General features: G+C 42.5%; 4 protein-coding genes across 4 annotated transcripts; 2 read left to right on the forward strand and 2 right to left on the reverse strand.

Moving 5' to 3' along the window:
• Positions 1-7,109: 7,109 nt before the first annotated feature.
• LOC104372087 (histone H4) lies at positions 7,110-7,421 on the forward strand. The gene has a single exon (XM_009977680.2). The coding sequence runs from the start codon at positions 7,110-7,112 to the stop codon at positions 7,419-7,421; it is 312 nt and encodes a 103-aa protein (XP_009975982.1).
• Positions 7,422-9,167: 1,746 nt separating this feature from the next.
• Positions 9,168-9,578, forward strand: LOC104372090 (histone H3). The gene has a single exon (XM_086610098.1). It carries the CDS (start codon positions 9,168-9,170, stop codon positions 9,576-9,578), a length of 411 nt encoding a protein of 136 aa, XP_086466224.1.
• A 4,498-nt stretch (positions 9,579-14,076) lies between these two features.
• On the reverse strand, positions 14,077-14,530 carry LOC147528867 (histone H3). Its single transcript, XM_086610099.1, has one exon. It carries the CDS (start codon positions 14,528-14,530, stop codon positions 14,120-14,122), a length of 411 nt encoding a protein of 136 aa, XP_086466225.1. The 3' UTR covers positions 14,077-14,119.
• Positions 14,531-16,493: 1,963 nt separating this feature from the next.
• On the reverse strand, positions 16,494-16,805 carry LOC147528868 (histone H4). Its single transcript, XM_086610406.1, has one exon. The coding sequence runs from the start codon at positions 16,803-16,805 to the stop codon at positions 16,494-16,496; it is 312 nt and encodes a 103-aa protein (XP_086466532.1).
• Between the last annotated feature and the right edge of the window lie 5,295 nt (positions 16,806-22,100).

The raw sequence follows: 22,100 nt of genomic DNA on the forward strand, positions 1-22,100 counted from the left end.
GAAACACTATGACAACATCTACAAGAACATCTTCCTCCGCAGTCAGGAATGGTATAATCTCATTTGGAGTTTCAGGCCTAATTTTCAGTACTGAACTTCAAATAATGAGAAGTGAACAATAAGAGAATACACAGGAGAGAGCAACAGTAGTTATCAGAGAGGCCTAAGAACTATTCCCTAATGGAAAGACACATACTGTTGGACCTTCCTGACTCAAAGAAAAAGGCTGAAAAATTGAAATTTCTTCTCAAACACTTAAAACATGAAGAAGGAAGACTTTCCTCAGTATGCTTTGTAGGAAATATGAGAACTAATGTTCTTCACTGCAGCAAGTAAGCAGTAAGGAAATAATTTCTTATGTGATGTAGAGTGACACACTAGAAAATGTTACTTGGGAAGATAGTGGGGTCTCCAAGAAGCAGTGAGACTGAGCATCTCAGAAATAAAATGTATTCAGTTGAATCCTGATGATGGATGGAGAGCAACAAAAATTATGGATGTCTAGGTACTGGTAATTATCTCAGAACTACAGATTAGAGAGAATCTATGCAGACAGGGGAGGAGTGCAGGATGTAATACACTTGGCATTTAGTAAGGTTTTTGGAATCACTTCACACAGCATTCTCATTTGGGATCTGAAGGAGTAGGGGCAGGATCAGCAGGCTGTTAGATGTTTGAAAATTGACTGTAGACCAGGGTTAAAGGGCTGTAGTTAACATATCGACTACCGCCACACAGGAAAGAAAAGAATGCCCCAAGGCTGAATAAATATTTGATGCTAATAGATGTTTTCAGTAACGACCTGGATGATAGAAGAGAATGTACCCTTAGCATGTGCGAATGATACTAAATTAGGGATGGTAAACAGAGCCAAAAGTAAGACATTCAATTAGAAGGGATTTTAATAAACTTGAGATATGGGCCAAAAGAAATCTTGTGGAGTTGTCAAAGAGAAATGCAAAGTTCTGCATGGGAAACAGAACAGCTACTTGCATCAGCATGGGCCAGGAAATGACCTGGACAGAACCTGGGAGTTGTGGTGTCTTTCTCGACCGCTGGCTCCTTAAAGGCAAGCCTGCTGCTGAGCCCAGAGCCTAAGCATAAATAAAACCTTGTAAGCAGCTGGAGTTTCCAGCTGAAGTATTTGATTTTCCGACCAAGTATTACTGTAGCAAAGACAAAGCACAGCGGTACTGTCTGGAGACACCAACACAATATACGTCATCATTTTTCAGACTTGGCTTCTTTCAGAAACACACGGCCCAAGACAAATTAAAGCACATGCCTACAGGGATGCCCACAGTAGATTCATTACTTGGCAAACTATGCCCCAGAGAGACTGTTGGGACAGGGCAATGCTTCAGCTGCCATTAAGTACTTACAACTCTATAAGAGTTGGCAGAGTTCAATGGGAAAACCTACTGCCCAGTGCAGCTCTGCAGGAGCCCAGGCAAGGAGAGGAACTGATCGATTTTGGCTGTGCAGGAAACATTGTGCTTCCAAAGCTTTCATGATATGTCTTTCTAGCTTAATCGATGACCAGTGTATCAGAAGACCTGTGCTGCTTCAAATTCCAGTTTAGAAAGCAGAGTGAGGATTTAAGAGAAGCAGTCGTCAGTTGAGGTTGCTGAGTAGCTGGTTTGCTGTTTTCTGTCCCTTATCCAAACTCAGGAGCAGATTTGCGTGGTGTGATACAGAGCTCTGAACTCCATGGGCCACCCTGTTCCTGGGAAACCACCTGGAGTGCCTGTTGAAGAGGTCTGACTGGGATTGACCCTTCATTGTCTTCCTGAGAGAAGCCCAGGGAGGAAAACAACATGGGAAAACGTGTGCCCCTTCCCTCAATTGCAGGTTATTGACCCTGTCCCTTCTCTCCTATGTCCTAAAATACCTTCATGTGAGGAACTGGATATATTACTTTCTTCCCAGCACCTCAAACCTGGAGTTCCTCCAGCTTTTCTTCATAGACCTGTTCAGCTATACCAGCTATTCAGTGAGCTTGCCAGCACCCTGCTCATGCTGAGGAAGCAGATGGACTGTAGATAGGGGGAACTTCCAGACTGCAATCAGAAGTCACGAGTGGATGTTTCCTAAAACTTTGATGGTGGGGGAAAGAGGGACCTATATATCTTGGCAAGGCTGCAACTTGTGTGTGATGTGGCGGGGATGAAGCCCATGCATGTCTTCTCCTTCCCAGGCAGAGTGTGACACACCACATTCACTACTCCAGAGTCATGCTAGGCTGGCCATGAACAGCTGTCCTGACAGCTAGTACATTGCTGTGTGAGAGAAACACCCCAGAAAGTGTATTTTTGCAGTTCTAGCACAAACAGGAAAAGAAAGGAACCCTGAAACATTTGGCATGGTGAGGAGGAGGTGTGAGTGGTGGCAGAGCCATGTGAGTGCTTGGATGTTGGTGCCTGCCAAGCACAACATTCCTTTAGAAGTGCGTGTGCAGTGTCCCTTCCTGCAATCCACTGTTGTGGAGACTAGTCCTGTGATGTCGTTTTCCATGAGGAAACGGCATCCATCTCCTGCTGGTTTTCAGAGCAACACAGCACTGACTCAGACAACACACACTTGCCGTTGCCCACAGCTGCCGTGACGCAGGGGAAGAGAAACCATTTCTGGAAGATTTTGTCCCTGAATGGATTATCTTCAGATCTGTAAGTCTTTGTGCACGGCAAGCTGCATCCTTAAAGATCAGCCCAGGCTGCCAGGCCAAGATTGAGGCATTTTCTTGATTTATCAGTCCCTGTGTAGTTTTTTAACTTAGCAGCAAGAAGAAGGTTGGAAACAGTCCAAATCAGGGCTGCAGCCCAACCTCTTGTATCTCTGACTGAGAGAAGCCTCTACATAAAAAGGTGAGAGTGGGGTCTCCACCTCGAACTGCCTCAGCTGGTGCGGAAGGGGGAAGAGAGGATGAAATTAGTTATCAAAGTACCAATTGTTAGACTAAATTCGTGACCACAGTCCCCCTAAATCTGTTGTCATACTTATTAAAAGATATATACACACTGGGAAGCCGATAGCTGTAACGTTTAAACATTAGGTGACAGTGTTTGCTAATTTTACTTAAGCAACATAAACCGCTTCTGCAACTATGATACTGCCAAGAGATTCCTTCCAAATGGCAAATCCACACATGCAAATATTGACTTGAGCCTCAGTCTAAAGACAAAAGCTTTCTGTGTTTGAAATATTTCTTACCAAAATCAAGTGGTCTGCTTGATCTCAGTAAGCACAGCTCTGTAGCATGGCTTACATGTTGAACTGAAGATGGGGTATGTGGGCATGGGAGTACAGAGAACGAGAACCACTGGGGTAGGCTGAGAAGCCTAAAGTGTGGCAAAGAAGTCAGGTCTTGTGAAGTTTACAGTTTTACCCACATGTAGAGACAGGTCCCAGTTGACCACATCCCTGCGCTCTCAGAGTCGAATACTCTCCAACCAGGCTATTTCAGATATTCTGCATGAGGATAGTTTAATTTTTAGTATCAAATTTCCTTATTGAACATATTTGGCATCACATGAAAATTTGTTTTAGCAAAGTGATACAGCAATGTACTGAAATCGCATCACAAGCATAATATAAGATTTGCAATATACGGTTGAGTCAGTGTACAAACAGGATTCTCCTGACTAATCTCTATATGCTCATTGTCACAATGCTGGGCTTCTTCAGTCGCTGGGAAAGAATATGTTGGTTGAAACCATCTCAAGCCCATAGCTCTCTTCAAACTTTGTTTTTTTTGTTGTCCAGTTTCTATAATTTATGTTGAGCTGAGCCACATATACTCCACCCCTCTCCCCACTGCTCATGCCAGTTTGGTTTGCTCAGGAAGACATCATTCTTTGTTAGCTGTCTGAGGCAACCTGATGATTCACTGGTGCAGCACTCTTATCTAAAACCATGGTAACCCTCCAGTCTCCCTGGTGTGGAGATAAAGGCAGCTTTCTTTATAGTACATTATTCCAGAAGCTCATTGCCCTTCTACTCCGAGCTCTCCTCCACTGTGGGGGTGTGCTGGTCTGTCAAAAGTGCCCAGGTTTTCAGTACAAGGGAACAATTTGTTTCTTTCCCCTAGACAGTCCAGATGAACTCTACTGAGTTTACAGCATGGCAGATGACAACAGTGCAAAGCAGGGGTCTGTACAACCTGTCTCATTCACAAAAGGCAGATTGTAATTCCATTTTTCCTTTGAAAGTGATAGAGAATGTTTTGAATAGGGAATGAAGCACCAGCTGCCAGTGAGTGGAAAGCACAAGGAGTATGAAAACCTGTCCAATACTGATACAAATTTCAAAACTAATAGTTTGAAAAATATGAATACCTTTCCAGAAGTTTATTCATATCTATTCTTACAATATGATGTCCGACAGTAATTTTTTTGCTTAATATTGATCTAAAACTTGAAGCTTGAGATTCTATTAGTATTTCAGGAATTATGTTTTTAAAGTCAGGATTAAGTTAGTAACTGTGTATTCTAATTACTTACCCTGAGCTTATCAATACAGACACAATATCCTACAGGAACCCTATTATAACACATATGAAAAAATATCACATTAATTACTGAGAGGATGAAAAACCAGAATATAAGCAAGGCAGCTGAAAATGTGCAAATGGAAACCAAAAGCTGAGAGTAAAAATTATGGGGATAAACAACAAATCTTCTCAGTACACTAGAGGCTGAGCGATTTGCCTCTATCTCAACGAATTAAATCTACCTTGATCCCATCTTGTGATTCGTTCCTTAGTCTACATACATGCTAAATGAAGAAAATTTGAAGTGCTCTTTCTTGAGCACTGTCACTGGTAAGTATGGGCAGAGGTTGGGGAGCAGAAAAGGAGGGGTATTGAAATTTGGTGTTCTGCTGCTAGTGAGGCATTAGTAAGTGAAGATAAGTAAGTCATGATTTTAATAAAAAAATAAAAAAAACAATAAAAAAAACCACCCCAAAACCCCAACAACTATTCTAGAATCCTTCTTTAGGCTAATTACAGCAGAAAAGGCTTGAATTTGTTTACTGTTTTGTGACCTCTCAGTTCTGTTTAAAAAAGAAGTGTAGCAAGCAGAACATATTTTTTAAGCTGCAGTATCACATTCAGCTCACTCATTCACTCTTTTCAGGAAGAGAAAGGAAGCACATTTAGGACAACACCAAATCTAAGGAGACTCCCCATTATACCTAGGCATTCCTCTGCACCTCTGCACCAGGCAGCACAGTTGCTACAGCCTAGGAAAAAGCTGTGAATGTGTCTGACAGGTGAACAATAGGTGAATAACTGATTAGAAGAGTTCAGTGAGGGTTGCTTCATATTGAAGAGGAGAAAAGCAAAGGTCATTCCCGTGTTTCTTCATATACGCTTTTTCTGAAGTGATGTAGATTACCCAGGGAGGAGAAAATTTTCATCTAAATCATATTTGTTATCTTCTCAAAAAAACCCAACCAACCAACCAAACAAAACATAAAAGCATCTAATGACAGTATTAGAAACGATATTTGAAATGTCAGGATAATTGTCGCGGACTGCCTGTGTCTTCTTCCGATGGGTCGCAACCAACCGACTGTTGCGACCACAAGGTATTCTACAATCAGAAGGCTCTTCTAAACTCACTGCTACCTTAATCCAACAGAGAGCTCCAATTCACGCTCTCCCGAGGGCTCCTACCTCTCCAAACTCCAGGAGGGAAATGCCCCACTCCCTCTTGGGAGTGCCCCACCTTTAAACTTCCCATAGGTCACGTGGTCTCCGGCCAACCAACGTGACTCAGCACCTGTCTTGATGAGGCACAGGTGCTTCTCATGTAGCAGCCGGGAAACTTCCCCGACAGATAATGAGCTCCTCTCTAAAGCTTTTAATATGACCAAAAAGGGTAAAATATTCCTTTGGTTTTATGATGGAATGTAATATATTTAATAACGTGGATTATTAAATAGACTGAGGGAAGTTACTCCTTCCCAGTTCGGTAGTACAACAGAGATAAAGTACTCATTATATGTTCTAGTATGGCACAGTTTAAAAAAGTGAGTATGTAGATATTATCCTTGCATTTTCTACATAAAAGGAGAGAAGAAAATCAAATTATAAACTTCCCCCCCCCCCGAAAAAACCAAAACCATTCCTTATGGTTTCGTAGTTACGGTCTACTAGTCTAGTAGTTATTCCCGCTCGGGATGTTCTTATACTTTGACATTTGTAACATCCTTAGACAAGGATTTCTCCTTACTTTAATAAATACTAATTCAGAATATTGTCTGTTTCCAGCATTGGTTTAGAACCATAAAACAACAGCTAATTTTTGAAAAGCTCGATTTACAGTACAAGACAAAGGAGATTTTCTGACTAATTAAGGTAGCAGAAATTCAAATCTGTAGTTATACTAAAGAACATGTTTTAATTACAGCAGTAATTCCAAATGAGCACAATTAGTAAAAGTCACAGTCTAATATATAGGTAATGGTACAAAAAAAGACTTTGTTCTGCCTTCTGGTTAATATGTGCTTACAAACTCAAAATTGCTTATGTGAAAATCAGAAGAGAGTATCAAACTTCCCATTTAAGAAATGGGAGGTGGAAATCAAAATACAGATCCAATATATTAGAAAACAGATATTGTGGAAAATTCCCTAAAGCCAGTAAGAGATGTCAAAACATTAAAAATTCTAAAGAAAAGTTTATGGAAATTTGATTACAAATAAAACAAAACGGTTAATGAAAAGGAGCACGAAAGTAATCAGAATTTAAAATAATTCAAATAAATTTCATTGCAAGAAAATAAAATACACACAAACATGCACAGCAAATAGTTTATACAAATCCGAGCAAGGGGAGAAAAACTTTCCAATTGATATGAACATGTAGGTCGTGGGGACTCTTTTTTGAGGGGGTGTAATTGGGTTTCTTAGTTAGTAGACTTTACTGCACCGTCTAACGGATAACAGCAAGCGGTGTTCCACCGCGCTTGCGACGGAGGCAGAAAGAACTGGCGGGAACCCCGCCCCTCCTCGCTGCAGTCCCCAACCAGGTCGGCTCCCGACACATAAAATGCGCCGCGCCGCCGCGCTCCTGCTACACTGGTTTTGTGTGGCAGCGTGGCAGGATGTCTGGTAGAGGTAAGGGCGGGAAGGGGCTCGGCAAGGGGGGCGCCAAGCGCCACCGCAAGGTGCTGCGCGACAACATCCAGGGCATCACCAAGCCGGCCATCCGCCGCCTGGCTCGGCGTGGCGGCGTGAAGCGCATCTCGGGGCTCATCTACGAGGAGACGCGTGGCGTGCTGAAGGTCTTCCTGGAGAACGTGATCCGTGACGCCGTCACCTACACCGAGCACGCCAAGAGGAAGACGGTGACTGCCATGGACGTGGTTTACGCCCTTAAGCGCCAGGGACGCACTCTCTACGGCTTCGGCGGTTAAAAGTTTTTCGCTCCTGGATCGTCTCGAAAACCCAAAGGCTCTTTTAAGAGCCGCCCATTTAATCTGTAAAAGAGCTGTATTGCTTCAAAGGTGGTAAATATCAACATTCTCAATGTTTACTGCTGTTAAAGTGTCATATTGTTATGTAAAGTACTATATTTGTAACTCTGAGGAGAGTCAAAGCACTTCGTTGCTAACTAAACGGGACTCTTCTAACACGAGATATTTAAATGCGTATTGCTAATGTGTTAGGGACCATTCTAGTTAAGTAGATAACCGAACGTACGAAATTCTGATCTCACTACCAGCAGCGTAGTCGGAATCTAATGAGTTTAGGATTCTTTTTACTTATTCTCCGAGAAATCGATTTGAATAGCGAAACGCCCAAAACTTGCGCTATTTCGAGATGGTGAGCTGCCCCGATGGAGGGGCAGGTACGCATCGCCCTGCGGACATCTCTCGTTGTCGTCTGTTTTTCACTAATCGAGTAAAGTAGCAGAAGTAGGTACGTATTTGTATTTAAATAACGTCAGTCCCTGTAACGATGGCAGTTAAAAATGCGCGGGCACGGAGTGGGAGGTGTCACAGCTAGCTGCCCCTGAACTCATGAAATTTTAAATATCAGTATGATCACAAGTCTGTCCTCTGAAAGCGGGTTTGTTTTTGTTTTTGTTTTTTAAGAAGTTCGTTCATTATTCTTTGTGCGATCGGTGTGTAAAAAATTTAGGAAGCTACTTCCTTCAATTTAGGGCTGGTGAAGCCGGGGCAGTTCTCTGCATCCAGTGTCAGCAACAGTCTTCCCTTTGCCCGAGCTCCCTGCTCTACTCAGGCTGAGAGGACAACTTACTTGGCAACGAAAAAGAAGCAGAAATGTGCAGTCAGGAAAATGGAAAGCTCGCGGACAATAAAGCTTCTGTTTCAGCAAGCAACAGCTTGGGAATAGTTTAAGTGCTGAAAGAAACTGAAAGTCGTTGAAAACACTGTCTCTTGCATTACAGCATTTTCATGTGCAGTTCGTCTCAATCCAAAAGCATTTGCCGTACCAGCTACGGTATTGCTTTCTACTATTTCCAGAATAAAGTTACTGTAGCTTAAAATACTCCCCGCCTCACCTTAAAAAAAAAAAAAAAAAAACACAACAAACAAAACAACAGCAACAACAAAAAAATCAAATCACACACACAAAAAAAAAACACGAAATCGACGACTATTAAAAAACCCCAAACCACTACCACAAAAAAAAAGAGAAAAAAAAAAAAACACAAAGAAAAAAAAAAACAAAAACTCACAATCAAACTCAAAATACTTTTATAAGGGTACTTATTGAGGAAAAACCCGTTCAACATGTATTTTTCAAAACTGAAGTTTCAGTGAATTATCAGAAAAAAAACATGAACCTTCTATGTGTTTTAGACAGCATAATTTACAGTTACCCACTTTCCTATTGAACATTTTTCGTCAAAGACATTCATTTTTGAGATGGACCATGAAAATTGCTATAAGAAATAGACAAAACCGAAAACCAGAGCGGCGATTGCAAGACGGGGGGAGGGTGAGCGCTGGTGGGAGACGGGTGACTGGGCGCGCTTTTGAGGCGGGTTTTTCGAATTTGAAAGTATCCAATAGCGACGGCGTGTTGCTGCCAGCCAATCAGAGAGGGGAACATGCTATAAAAACCGCCACGGCAACAGGACGGTACCATTGCACGGCGGCGGCTGCGGGAGGTGAATCGCTGCTCTCAGAGCGATGGCCCGCACGAAGCAGACGGCGCGTAAGTCGACGGGCGGGAAGGCGCCCCGCAAGCAGCTGGCCACCAAGGCGGCCCGCAAGAGCGCGCCGGCCACGGGCGGCGTGAAGAAGCCGCACCGCTACCGGCCCGGCACGGTGGCGCTGCGCGAGATCCGGCGCTACCAGAAGTCGACGGAGCTGCTGATCCGCAAGCTGCCCTTCCAGCGGCTGGTGCGCGAGATCGCGCAGGACTTCAAGACCGACCTGCGCTTCCAGAGCTCGGCCGTGATGGCGCTGCAGGAGGCGAGCGAGGCCTACCTGGTGGGGCTCTTCGAGGACACCAACCTGTGCGCCATCCACGCCAAGCGCGTCACCATCATGCCCAAGGACATCCAGCTGGCCCGGCGCATCCGCGGCGAGCGTGCATAAGGCTCCTGCCGCCCCAGCCGCCCTTCGTCCCCGCACCCTAAAGGCTCTTTTAAGAGCCACCACATTACACAAAAGAGCTGTGACGCGGTCTGTTTTGATAGTTGGATACGAGCCTAAATCGTCCTGGAGCTCTTTCAAGGTAGTGTAAGTTTTGGGGACTGTTTTATAAGTACTAATACTCATAGAATTCATTTTTGTCACTCCTCATCTCTGTGCTTGGCTGGTTTCTCTGAAGGTTGTCGAGATCTTTGCAATCAGATTCTGCAATTCTAGTGAAAACATGTTTATAACACTTGCTAAGCCACCATCTCAAACCACTTGACTCTGAGTATGCTGTTACATTGAAGGGATTATCTAATTAACTGTGCAGAAAAAATAACTACACAAATCAGAAATAGGAGTGCTCAGATAAGGCAACTGAAAAATAATTTTCATTTTAATGATCATGACAACAGTTGCAATCTTTACTTAAAAAATAAAGAGTAGTACAGAAAGCCTACGATAATACTTCCCCTGCTCTCTCCCCAGGCTTGATACTTCCTGTAAAATATTTTATTTTGCAATATTTTTGTGGACCGGTGCAGATTTTTACTTTCAAGCAATGTGAAAGGCATGACCTGAGTTAGTACTGGAAGATGAGCTCCAAACAGCTTTTTATTATAGAACAATTGATGTAAATATACAGTATCATTTCACTTACTAGGATATACCATAAAAATCCTAACACTGCGCTGGTTATCCAAGAGCCCTGCTTCCCTTAGTATGAGATGAATAAAACACGTGCTAATAAGATAAGACTGAAACAAGGGATGAAAATGAGAAATTCAACAAGTTAGTCTTACTGTGATGTTAAATTCTTATTTTTCTTTGTTTACGAGTTTGGGGAAAGGCTGGAGTAGGAGGAGGAAGGAAAACTTGCAAAAAGCAAAGAGAATCTGGTGGATGCTCCTAGGAAATCCACCCTCCCATTTGCCAAATACATGGAGAGCACTGGCACAGGAGCAAGTTTCATGGCTTTTGTTGGGGACTAAAAGAGTTGGGGGAAAGGAAGCGGCTGTCAAGCCATGGCAGCTTTCTACCCAATGAGAGGCCCGTAGGAGATATGGTTATCCGTTTTAGAGAATTGAGGGCAAGCTTTTTGTGTTTGATGATAAAAAGAAGATGGAGTCAGTGGAGGAATAGACATGGGGGGATCAGAAGGTTCAACATTTACTAGAATTTAGTCCATTCAATGAAGCTTTACAAAATTAGGAAATTAGTTGGCCTTTAGTTCACTTCAATTTCTTGATTGATTGTGTCAAGTCTTGCAGACTTTAGCTGTTTTCATATTTCAGAAAAGTCATTTTTTCCATTCATTCACAAATAAAACATTCATGTTTTTATGGTTTCTGCTTCTTTATTGCCACAGCATCTTTTCCTCTGCTTCTCATAATGGAATCTGACCCATCCCATATGCTTCTGTACATGGTACCAGCCAAATTGCTCTGAAATGAAAACTCAGGTGTTTGATTAAAGCACCTGAGGAACCTTGCAAAAATTCCATAGTGTGTATTTCAGAAAGGTAGAACATAGTAGGTACAAGAAATATTCCTAGCAGAATGATGTAGGTATGGATGTATATACACACACGTATGCGTACATATTCTATATGTATATGTGAACATATATATGCTTTTCCTTCACTCACAAATTTTAATTCCTCTTAGTATGCATCCTGTCTCTTTCCCAGTCCCCTCTGCCCTAGCACTACCTGGCTTTATTGTCATTCCAACAATACCATATGGTAGATGAAATGAAAGAAGCTACTTCACAGTTGGACTATATGACTGTTGTAGGGCCCTGGACTAATCTGTTCTGTTCATCAATTTGTACATCGCCACTTGCAGAGTAAGGGATGAAAATTTTATCAAGTTGAAAGTACTCCTGCTGGAATGGCTTGTAAGTTTATTTTGAAAGGAATTATATGATTATAATTTTAAAATTAACTCTATGTCTGGTTACACTGTGATACTTCAGTAGGTGCCATACTAATTCTAATTGTTGCACATTGGTGACATATTACTAACTGGAATGAAAGTTTGTAGCTAGCCACCACTTCAAGGTTACCAAAGGTTAAAATGGCTAAAGTCTCGTGGTTGTTACAAATGTAAATAAATTGTAAGGTCACGGGGTGGAGAAAAAACAATCTTTCTTAATGCACACCCAGGCTCTGTAAGGAGACCTCACTGATACCAGGCTGCAATACCTGCTCTCAAAAGTGAATGAAGAAATTATTCATCATGACTAATAAGTACTCAATATCTTGTCTGTGTTCCCAGGCCATCTATCAGTACTATCCAGTGAAATTTCTAAAAAGGTCTGGATAGGATCTGACTGTGTTAACAATATGGTACTTGTTAGAACAAAGACAGATATTTTTTTTTATTTTTTTTTTTTTTTTTCCCCTCTCTGGTTAACATTAAATATGCTCTAGGACAACTGGAGCAGGCCTATGGAAGGTTTGTATGGCCTATTGGAAGGTTTCTTTTGCTTCCCAGGCTGTAAGTGCCAAGTCTCCTGCTGCCTTTCAAGACAAGCAGAAATCTTAGTTATGCTATAATATAAAACTCTAATTCCAAAGCAAGCCAATATTTTCTGTCTGTATCGTTTTTCTTTTGGTTTTCTTTTATTCCAATTCACTACATACTCAGAAAAGTTTTTAAATTACATACAATTAAGTAGAGGTGAAATATATTTAAAGAAAAAATCTGTTTGAAAGACACAAAATCAAAAAAAAAAGACTAGCTCCTCTGTTCACTACAGAGGGCTTCATGTGGGAAAAAAAAAACCAAAACAAAACAAAACAAAGAAAGCCCTAAACAAACCTTAACCTGGGCTGATTGCTGCACTCAGCAGGTCTCTCCACTTTCTTTTCTCCTCTACCCGAGTGCTGTCTCTGACAGATCATGCCTACTGTGCAGTGAGCACCTCTGAGGGAACAAGTGCAGATGGTGCTCAGAAGCCTCTAATGACAACAGGTGGCCGCTCTGCCCTCTAACAGCTCCCTTTAGTGCTACCCAGCACTCAGGACTCTTACACCCCAGATACCAACTGTGAGCTTTCACAGATGGGAAGACACTTCCCAAAACAATGGGAGAAACAAAATCTCCACCCGGTTTTCAATCTGAGGCCTGATTTTTTAACTTCTTGTTTTAATGCTCAGGATCCTGTTAGACTGGTGTGCATGTCTCATAGTAACAATTCAAACGAAGGTGGGTTGTTACAAGAAAGGTTGAAAGCTATGTACATCCATCCATATATCCTGCCCGTATATTCTGAAGAGTCCTAGAAATCTGACTGTAGAAATCATACAACTCAGTATATTTTCTGACTGCACAAAATCTTGTGATAAATACTTGGAGAAGTGCAAGTTCAAAGACAAATACATGTAGACTTATTGTTGGAAGAACACACTAAATTTCACTCCAACATTTTAATAAAACTTTGTTTAAAAATACCTCCTGCTCCCCCCCCCCCCCCAAAAAAAAAAAAGAAAACCCAACAAACCAAAACAAAAAAACAACCCTAGAAAACCCCCTCAACAACAACATAGGAATACATAAACTTTTTTCCACTGTTTTGTATTGTTAATGGTAACAAATCTGGACAAAAATTGATAAGTATTCCTGTGTAGAGTATTTATCAATTAGAGTTTATTGGTCTTTTAAAATATGTTTCTGTGCTGTGCGAAAGAAACCTCATACACCCTGTCTCTTCAGCATGGTCTTGCATCACCAAGACTGGCCTCAAAACCAGTCTTTTGAGACAGTTATTCTGCTGCCAGCATTGACAAATTTTGAAGCAAAGCAGTAGCCTCCTTTAGAACAGACCGCCTTAGCCAGGTTCAACAGTAACACAATTGTAGTGAGCTGCAGGAAGTTTCTGCTCTTCCCTAGACTTAGCCAGGCAGGAGATTTTAAGGCACAGAGTTCCTGAGCCCGAGCCTGTTCGGGGCAGAGCAGTGTGTCTGCTCCCTCCCCTCTCCCATCCTCTCCCTCAAAGCTGTTTTGAGTCCAGCATAGTCATATCAATGTAAAAACCTCTTCATTTTGCCTGATGTTCTCTGCTTACTGCCTTTAAACTAACATTTTGACCTCTCTGCTCCCCCTTAAATTTCATCTCTCCTCCCCCATCCAGTGTTCATGAAGTGCCTGTTACTCCTCTTCAGTATTTGCAAAGCACCCCTAGCAGAGCAAGAAATTTAGAACCTTGTGGGGTTTATAAAAGACAAATATTTAAACACAGGTAATGCAATAAAATACGAGGAGAAAAAAAACACACCACAAAAGCAAAAACAGGGCTGTCACCGTCAAATCACATGCTACAGTATAGGAAAAACAAACAGTATCACGACAACATTGTTATTACTAAAACGTGACCCCTAAAAGCAGTGTCACAGCTCTCTTTGTTGTGCATGGAGTGGCTCTTAAAAGAGCCTTTGGGTCTGCGTGGGCGGCCTCAGTGTCTGCCGGAAACGGAGAGTGGCTGGGGCGGCAGGAGCCTTATGCACGCTCGCCGCGGATGCGCCGGGCCAGCTGGATGTCCTTGGGCATGATGGTGACACGCTTGGCGTGGATGGCGCACAGGTTGGTGTCCTCGAAGAGCCCCACCAGGTAGGCCTCGCTCGCCTCCTGCAGCGCCATCACGGCCGAGCTCTGGAAGCGCAGGTCGGTCTTGAAGTCCTGCGCGATCTCGCGCACCAGCCGCTGGAAGGGCAGCTTGCGGATCAGCAGCTCCGTCGACTTCTGGTAGCGCCGGATCTCGCGCAGCGCCACCGTGCCGGGCCGGTAGCGGTGCGGCTTCTTCACGCCGCCCGTGGCCGGCGCGCTCTTGCGGGCCGCCTTGGTGGCCAGCTGCTTGCGGGGCGCCTTCCCGCCCGTCGACTTACGCGCCGTCTGCTTCGTACGGGCCATCCCACACCAGCTACAAACCTCCCACCGAGAACGAGACGATGGACTGAAGGAGGGCGCTCAGCGCCGGTACTTATAGAGCCGCCTCGTCTCTGATTGGACGCCAGGACGCGCTACCTCATTGGGTACCGTGAGAATCCCGGCCTGCGCCCAAGGAAACCGAATTCGCCGGTGGCTGCACCCCCACTCACCCCACCCCCCCCCACTCAGAGTCACGGCTCTCTCAGTCCGAGTCCAAGACCTGGGGGTGAGGGGGGGGCATTTGAGACACAGCGCTCGCATCCCTTCTGCTTGTCCGGCTTTCCCCCTCCGCCAGACTCCTGACAGATTAAAAGCCGTATGGAGGCTCAAATCCAAGAAGTATTCTTAAAAAAGAAAATTATAATAATAATATTTTTTTTTTTAGTGGGCTGATTACAAAAGAAGAAAAAAGTTCCTTCAATGCAGTACAGATGTCCTTCTTGCAGTAACAGGCACATTATCCCCAAAACTGCAAACGAAAATCGCCTGGTACCTCAAAACACACGCGAAGAAATTATATAAACTAAGTTTGTAGTTAAGCGTGTAACAAGCTGTAACAATCGATATGAGTCTTTCAAGCTATTTTTCACGTTATTTTCTTTTCTCTAGGAAAATCGGCATACAAGATCATCAGTATCATCAAGTAAAATCGTGACTAGGACAAGGAAGTTATCTGTGGAACGAAAAGCTTAAAAAGGAATACGGAAATACTCTCTTACTTAATTTGCCCCTACTTACTCGTTAAGGCTGTGATCAAACCAGATCTGATCGCGAATGTTTACTGATTGCCGGTGCTTGAGAGCAGTCAATGACTAACCGAGAGTTTTATTTATATAAACCTGGAAAAGTGTTTTTTGCCTCCGGTGATGAACGCAACAGAACACCGCTGATTTCGAAAAAGCTCCCCGGACAGGAGCGCGCACTCTATGCCAGAATGAGAAAAACTTTCTCATAAGGCTGCTTTTAACGCGTTGTCTTAAAACGCGTTGTCAGGGACATAGATTTCGTTCATGTTTCCAGCCTCCCCGAATGCATACGCTAGAAAACTGTATTAGATTTACCGCTGACATCATCAATAACTTTTTAAAAGCAATGAGCTGAGAACAGGTTACAGTAAAGAAAAAAGTTTATTTAGAACTATCAGGAAGTAACTTTCATCTTTTTCCCTAGGTGACAAAGTGGTTTCTCTTTCTTCTTCGCAATGAATTATCTACTCTCAGTTAAATGAAAATTTTCAAGTACAACACATTGACCGTTAAATAGTTTTGCTTAATTCGGCGAAAAATTAAAAAAAAAAAAATCATTATTTTGATTACAAACAGCACTTGAAATATATTTTTTAGTGGAGTACAGGGTGTTTAAGGAGACAACTTTGCCACTAACAGCAAAATAAAACATAAGACAGTACTTCCAATGTTGTGCAAGTCAGTTTAAAGACCTTTACGAATTGGATAGCAGATTCGTTAAGTAATGCAACAGCTCTTCTTAAGATAAAGTGGGCGGCTCTTAAAAGAGCCTTTGGGTTTATCGAGACGATCCAGGAGCGAAAAACTTTTAACCGCCGAAGCCGTAGAGAGTGCGTCCCTGGCGCTTTAAGCACGACATTTCACAACTTAAGAGTTACGAACGTTTATTTATTGCCTAAGTATTTTTCTTGTAATGTTAGTGGACGCTAACGTAATTATTTGAAAGTCTGATCTTAGTACACTAGGCATTTTGCAGTATTCACGGTTTCTTTCAGGGTAAGGCTTAGAAAAGTAATTATACCTTGAGGCAACTTAGAAATTTTTAAACTGTTAATGTATCGAAATATTTAACATTGTAAGTGTATATAAAACTTTTTAAAACTCCGACATCTAGTAATAAACAGCTCTCATTGTGATATTTGTGGGTGGCTCTGAAAAGAGCCTTGGTGTTTAAGCAGTGCACGGTTTGAGATGTGAGTTTAACCGCCGAAGCCGTAGAGAGTGCGTCCCTGGCGCTTAAGGGCGTAAACCACGTCCATGGCAGTCACCGTCTTCCTTTTGGCGTGCTCGGTGTAGGTGACGGCGTCACGAATCACGTTCTCCAGGAAGACCTTCAGCACGCCGCGCGTCTCCTCGTAGATGAGCCCCGAGATGCGCTTCACGCCGCCACGCCGAGCCAGGCGGCGGATGGCCGGCTTGGTGATGCCCTGGATGTTGTCGCGCAGCACCTTGCGGTGGCGCTTGGCGCCCCCCTTGCCCAGCCCCTTCCCGCCCTTGCCTCTCCCAGACATACCGCCACTGTAGACCCAAACAACGAGTGTAAGACGAATACAGCGGCGCGGCGCATTTTATGTGTCGGGAGCCGACCTGGTTGGGGACTGCAGCGAGGAGAGGCGGGGCTTGGGGCTCGCTCCCGCAGCGTCTGTTCGCTTTCCCTGTCGCGCGCCCTCTAGCACAAAAATGCAGTTTTCATGCGAATTCCTCTAAGGGTGGCACAAGTAGTTTGGTGGGGTTGCCTGGTTTCGCTACGTTCATTTTTTTTTCAGATAGAAAGAAATTAGGAATGTGTGTGTTGTAGTTTGTATATTTTTTTTAAACTTTGATACGTCGTGCTCATTTAGAAATAAACCCTCGTTCACAGAAAGTTATATTAAATGGATTTTTTTCTTTTTTTTTTTCTCTCTAATTTTTATTTCTAAAAACGAGTATGTGTTATGTGTTACAGCTTCACCTCTTTGCTGAGTTTTCTGGTTATATTAATTTTCTCCTGTGTCTCCAGTTTTTTAAACAGCTGCTCCTCATCTTTTTTTAATGGAGCATCTTGCAGCAAGATCTGTCCAATCACGTTTCTGAGAAATTGTACCCCTCCTTGAATTTATTGCTATTCTCCATTTCCTGCCCTTTCTGAGTGTTTTCTCAAGGAGGTTTTAGTAGTAAGGGTACATTAATCAAGAGGTTTAACCCTTACGCCCTCCACTTTATTTTTTTTTTACGGTAAAATGGTCCTTTTGGACGAATATTTGTACAGTTTTTTCCGTTCTTGTAGTGGCATAGACAATAATGTGGCTATTCTTAGAGAGATTGAAAAATGAAATATGTCAAAAGAAGGATGTTTTTGTTCTTCAGCGAAAGGTATTCAATAGTGGTTTTGCCTTCTTTAGTGGACGTAAATCTTCTGAGGTTTAACTGTTGACTACAGGAAACAGTATTTTAAAAAAAATCGCTGCACTAGTCATTCGGTAGCTGACTCGAACCGAAAAAGATCAGGGTGAAAAAAATGTTTCCAGCATTGAGCTTTTGCTGCCCTCTCGTGGACGTTGTTTTGGTTTATATTTTTCCCGTTTCAAGATGAGCAGCTTTACATAATCCGTCCTTACATAAAGAGACAATATTACATTAATCAATAATCAGTATCCATTTTTGCATTTTCATCGTTGGATTTCACACCCGCCCCCCCCCCCTCCACTGTTTGGCTGTTGTGGCGGTTTGTTGAGTTTGGCACATAATGTATCAGGCCTGAAACGAACCTTCTACCAAACTGGGCAGAATATGGCAAGAACCTGTGTAAAAGTATTCACAGACATATAATGAGTAGTCTTCGATAGTGTTTGAATGAATATTTATTATTTCCTGTGGTCTTGCTGTTTGCACATGCGACCGAGCACATTTTGGTGGCCATGAGGCTGTTGCAGGGCCAGGGCTTGCTCTGCTCCCTCGGCTGCAGGACACCGATCTTCAGCCACCACCAGGAAAGACCTTGGGCCAGCAACACTCTGCTGCTGGGGTCTGACAGTGGTCCTGCTCACTAGCTGACTTGTTGAGAATTCAAAGAAAAATATAAGGCAAGATTTAAAAAATAATAATGATTAAAAAGAGAGTTCAAGTTTATGAAAAGCATATGATTTGATTGTTCATGGCAGCAGAAGACTGACTCTCCCTGTCATCTCTTCTGAAGATGTGTATTTATTTTCTTATCTGCTTTTTCTTACTTCACTCTGATCCTGGCAACTATAATACATATCACACTAAAAAGACTTTGAGGGTTCCATGCTATACAGGAAGCCAAATATTCTAATTTCTTTTGATCACAATTGTTTCCCTATGGGTTTTTCTAGATTATTACAGTGACTGTAATGACATCAGAATTCTTTTTATTTACATCAATATACTGAGCCTTACTGTCTAGAATATAATCAAACAATCCGAAGAGGTTTCCTTCTTCCAGTCACTTAAATTTTTCAATGAGTCCTTTGACCTCAAAACTCAATATCAGAATCAGAATTCAGAATTCATTCCAGTGTTTGGTGAAGGCTGTCTTAGGACTTCTTACTGGGAGTTGTCTTCACTGCAACTAGAGAAAATGGCAATAGAGCTGTACGAGGTCTAAGAAACATGGACCGGTTACTCAGAAACAAATTCTTATCCTAAGGATAAGTAACTTTTGAGTAAGCACATGCCAAGTGAGGTGTTTGAAATGAAATTCCCTACCTGATTACTTCATATTTTTCTCCTGCAAGATTTCCGGAATATCTCTATATATACCTCTTGCACTTAAAAAAAAAACCCTTACAATTAGCTTTTTTGAATCATAGAAATATATTGATTCTTACCTTTGATAAAGGATTAGGCTAAAACCCATGGGTTTCAAGAAAATTCAGCCTCTGTCCATAATATTTATTCAGACATTGTTTCAATGTCTGGATAAAACATAAAAATATCTTTGTAATGCTTGGTCTGAACAGAAATCAACAAATAAAGAGCCTCATATATTCTAAACATAAATGATCTTAACTATTTTGAGGCTAGTTATCTCTGCCACAGAACTTTCGCGCATGATGTAATGTTTTCTGGAATTTGCAAATTGACATAATTTCTTTTAATGGGTAATTGGCTCTTCAGACAATTTTGCTAGCTTCAGCTCAAACTTGGACATTATGTTTAACAAGGCAGTTTCAAGTTCTACATCAGACACATTACAGGTACTGTTGCAATGCTTTGGATTAAACTCACAACAACTATTTAAAAAAAAAAAAAGTTGACAAATTCTCTCTGTATGAGCAGCCCTTAAAGTCATTCTAAGATTATAGTGTCTATGCTAGAGTCTTATTGTCCTAAAAGATCTTCCATGCTTGTTTTGCCTTGCTTCATGCCTTGTAACACCAGCCTTCCCCAAATTAAGGCCTGAGACCCTGTACTGTCTTGCTTCTTTTGTTGTTACTGCTGTATTTGTGCAATAGGCCACAGATAGAGATTGTTGCATGTGCTAGCAGGGAAGGCACTGTTCCAGTGGCCCCTCACTGGCAGATGAAAATAATGCAGGCTGCCGTGTTGTTCACGCACAATCTTTTCAGTACAGGCCCGAAGGAAACACAAATGGGGAAGACAAACACCAAGACTCTGAAAGGTAGCATCCTAAAGGCTCAAACCAGTAACAAATGTCCTGAGTCCACAAGGAACTGTACCGTATCCTAGGCTGGGATATGGAAATCTGTAGTACAGTGGGGATGCCACAGCCAAGCCCGTGATGTTCCCTTTCCTAAGGCCAGTTAGTTTCTTCTAGGAAGGAGAGTTCAGGGACCGTGACTGGACTGTTGTGGGAGACCAGGCCACTGTGAGAAACTGGATCCTCTGTAGTCGGGTCCTCTGTCATTCCAAGGAGACATCAAAAGCAAGGCAGCTGTATCCTGCACTGGTAAGCAGACACTTGGTGTAACATTTGCTGCAGGCTTTATCATTCTCTCAGCACACAGGCAAATCCCCCCGATGTTACTGAGAGGGTGGTTTAGCACTACCTGCTGCAGAGCTCCCTGAAACCACTCAGCCATGAAAAAACAGTTCTTGAGTCTGCTCAATCCTTGGGAATTTGACTGTATCAAAGGCCCGCTCTGGGAGTTATTACTACTTGCAGACCTCTGCCCTAAGGTTACTGGACAATTCCGGGCTTCACCAAATCACTTCCCTATTCAGTCCTTGATGAGTTGTCTCGCTCTGGAAAGCTGCGTTTTTGTTTCTTCTTTTTAGTCATGGGATAGAATTAAGTTAGAGCTTCATGCTACAAACCCGGCTCCATAGTGAGCTGCTTCTCCCCAGGAATCTGTGACGATATATAATATTCACCCAGTCTCTTGCTGTTTGTATCCTTGTCTCCATGCTCTCCTCGGCAAAATGTCAGAACCCATTTGGAAATTTAAAAATAAACCCATTTTTAAAATAAGTAGATACACACTTGTTGATAGCACTCTGAACTCGTGACAGAAATTCATCTAGTAAAGTAAAACAAGTTTGGAGATGAGCTCCCTCTCTTCTTCTGTCTCAGGTGATTTCAAATTATACATCAGCTTTCATCTGGTCTTCTAAGTCTGTCTGATAAAATTAAACTATAACTGTAACTTGAGATAGAAATGTAACATCTTCTGGAAAGTTGCTAAGATTCATAGAATGATTTGGAAGGGATGTTCAAAGATCATCTACATTAACCCCCCTGCTGTGGGTAAATTGAATGAAAGCCCCTTCCAACCTGACTTTGAACACTTCCGGGGATGCGGCATCCACAACTTCTTTGGGCAACCTGTTTCAGTTTCCCACCACCTTCATCATTAAAAATTTCTTCCTTATGTCCAATGCAAATCTATCCTCTTTCAGTTTAAAACTGTTGCCCATTGCCCTGTCACTACAGGCCCTCTGAAAAATCTTTCTCTGTCTTTCTTATAATCTCCCTTCATATATTTTCACTCTGTGTTCCAGGCCAGATTGGATGAGGAGTTAAGCAACCTGGTGTAGTGGAAGGTGTCCCTGCCCATGGTGGGAGGTTGGAACTAGATGATATTTGAGATCCCTTCCAACTCAAACCATTCTATGATTCTATGATTGACAGGCCACAAAAAGGTCTCACCACAGCCTTCTCCAGGCTGAACAACTCCAACTCTCTCAGCCTTTCTTCACATGAAGGTGTACCAGCCCTGTAATTTTTTTCTGGAGCTTCACACAGGCCTACTCCTCAAGCATGTCAAGGTCCCTCTGGATGACATCCCTTCACTCCAGAGAATCAGCTGCACCACTCGGCTTGGTGTCATCCACAAAATTGCAGAGGGTGCACTCCATCCAGCTATCTATGTCATTGATGAAGATATTAAACAGTATTAGTCCCAGCACAGATCCCTGAGTAACACCACTTGCTACTGGTTTTCATTTAAACATTGAGTCATTGACCGTAATTCTTTGGATACAGCCAGCTAGTCAATTTCTCATTCATTTAACAATTCATCCGTCAAATCCATAGTTCTCGAATTTAGAGGTAAGAATTTTGCAGGGGACCATTTCTGCGTTCTTCTCTTACTCACTGATGCAGTCACTCCGTTGTATGAGGCCACTAGATTAGTCAGGCATGATTTGCCCTCGGTGAAGCCATGTTTGCTGTCTCTGATGACCTCCTTTTCTTCCATAGGTTTCAACATAGCTTCCAGGAGAATCTGTTCCATGATCTTATCAGGCACTGAGGTGAGGATGACTCATCTGTAGGTCATAAGGGTCCTTTTTATTATCCGTTTAAAAAATGGCTGTGATATTCCCTTTTCTCCTATCTCTAG

Source organism: Tauraco erythrolophus, chromosome 4 (genome assembly GCF_009769465.1).
Source record: "Tauraco erythrolophus isolate bTauEry1 chromosome 4, bTauEry1.pri, whole genome shotgun sequence".
In the NCBI taxonomy this organism is placed as follows: Eukaryota; Metazoa; Chordata; class Aves; order Musophagiformes; family Musophagidae; genus Tauraco; species Tauraco erythrolophus.

What these genes read in the sequence shown, in the direction of transcription:
- LOC104372090 (XM_086610098.1), top strand. Translation starts at nt 9,168, where the DNA reads ATGGCCCGCACGAAGCAGACGGCGCGTAAGTCGACGGGCGGGAAGGCG.
- LOC104372087 (XM_009977680.2), top strand. Translation starts at nt 7,110, where the DNA reads ATGTCTGGTAGAGGTAAGGGCGGGAAGGGGCTCGGCAAGGGGGGCGCC.
- LOC147528868 (XM_086610406.1), bottom strand. Translation starts at nt 16,805, where the DNA reads ATGTCTGGGAGAGGCAAGGGCGGGAAGGGGCTGGGCAAGGGGGGCGCC.
- LOC147528867 (XM_086610099.1), bottom strand. Translation starts at nt 14,530, where the DNA reads ATGGCCCGTACGAAGCAGACGGCGCGTAAGTCGACGGGCGGGAAGGCG.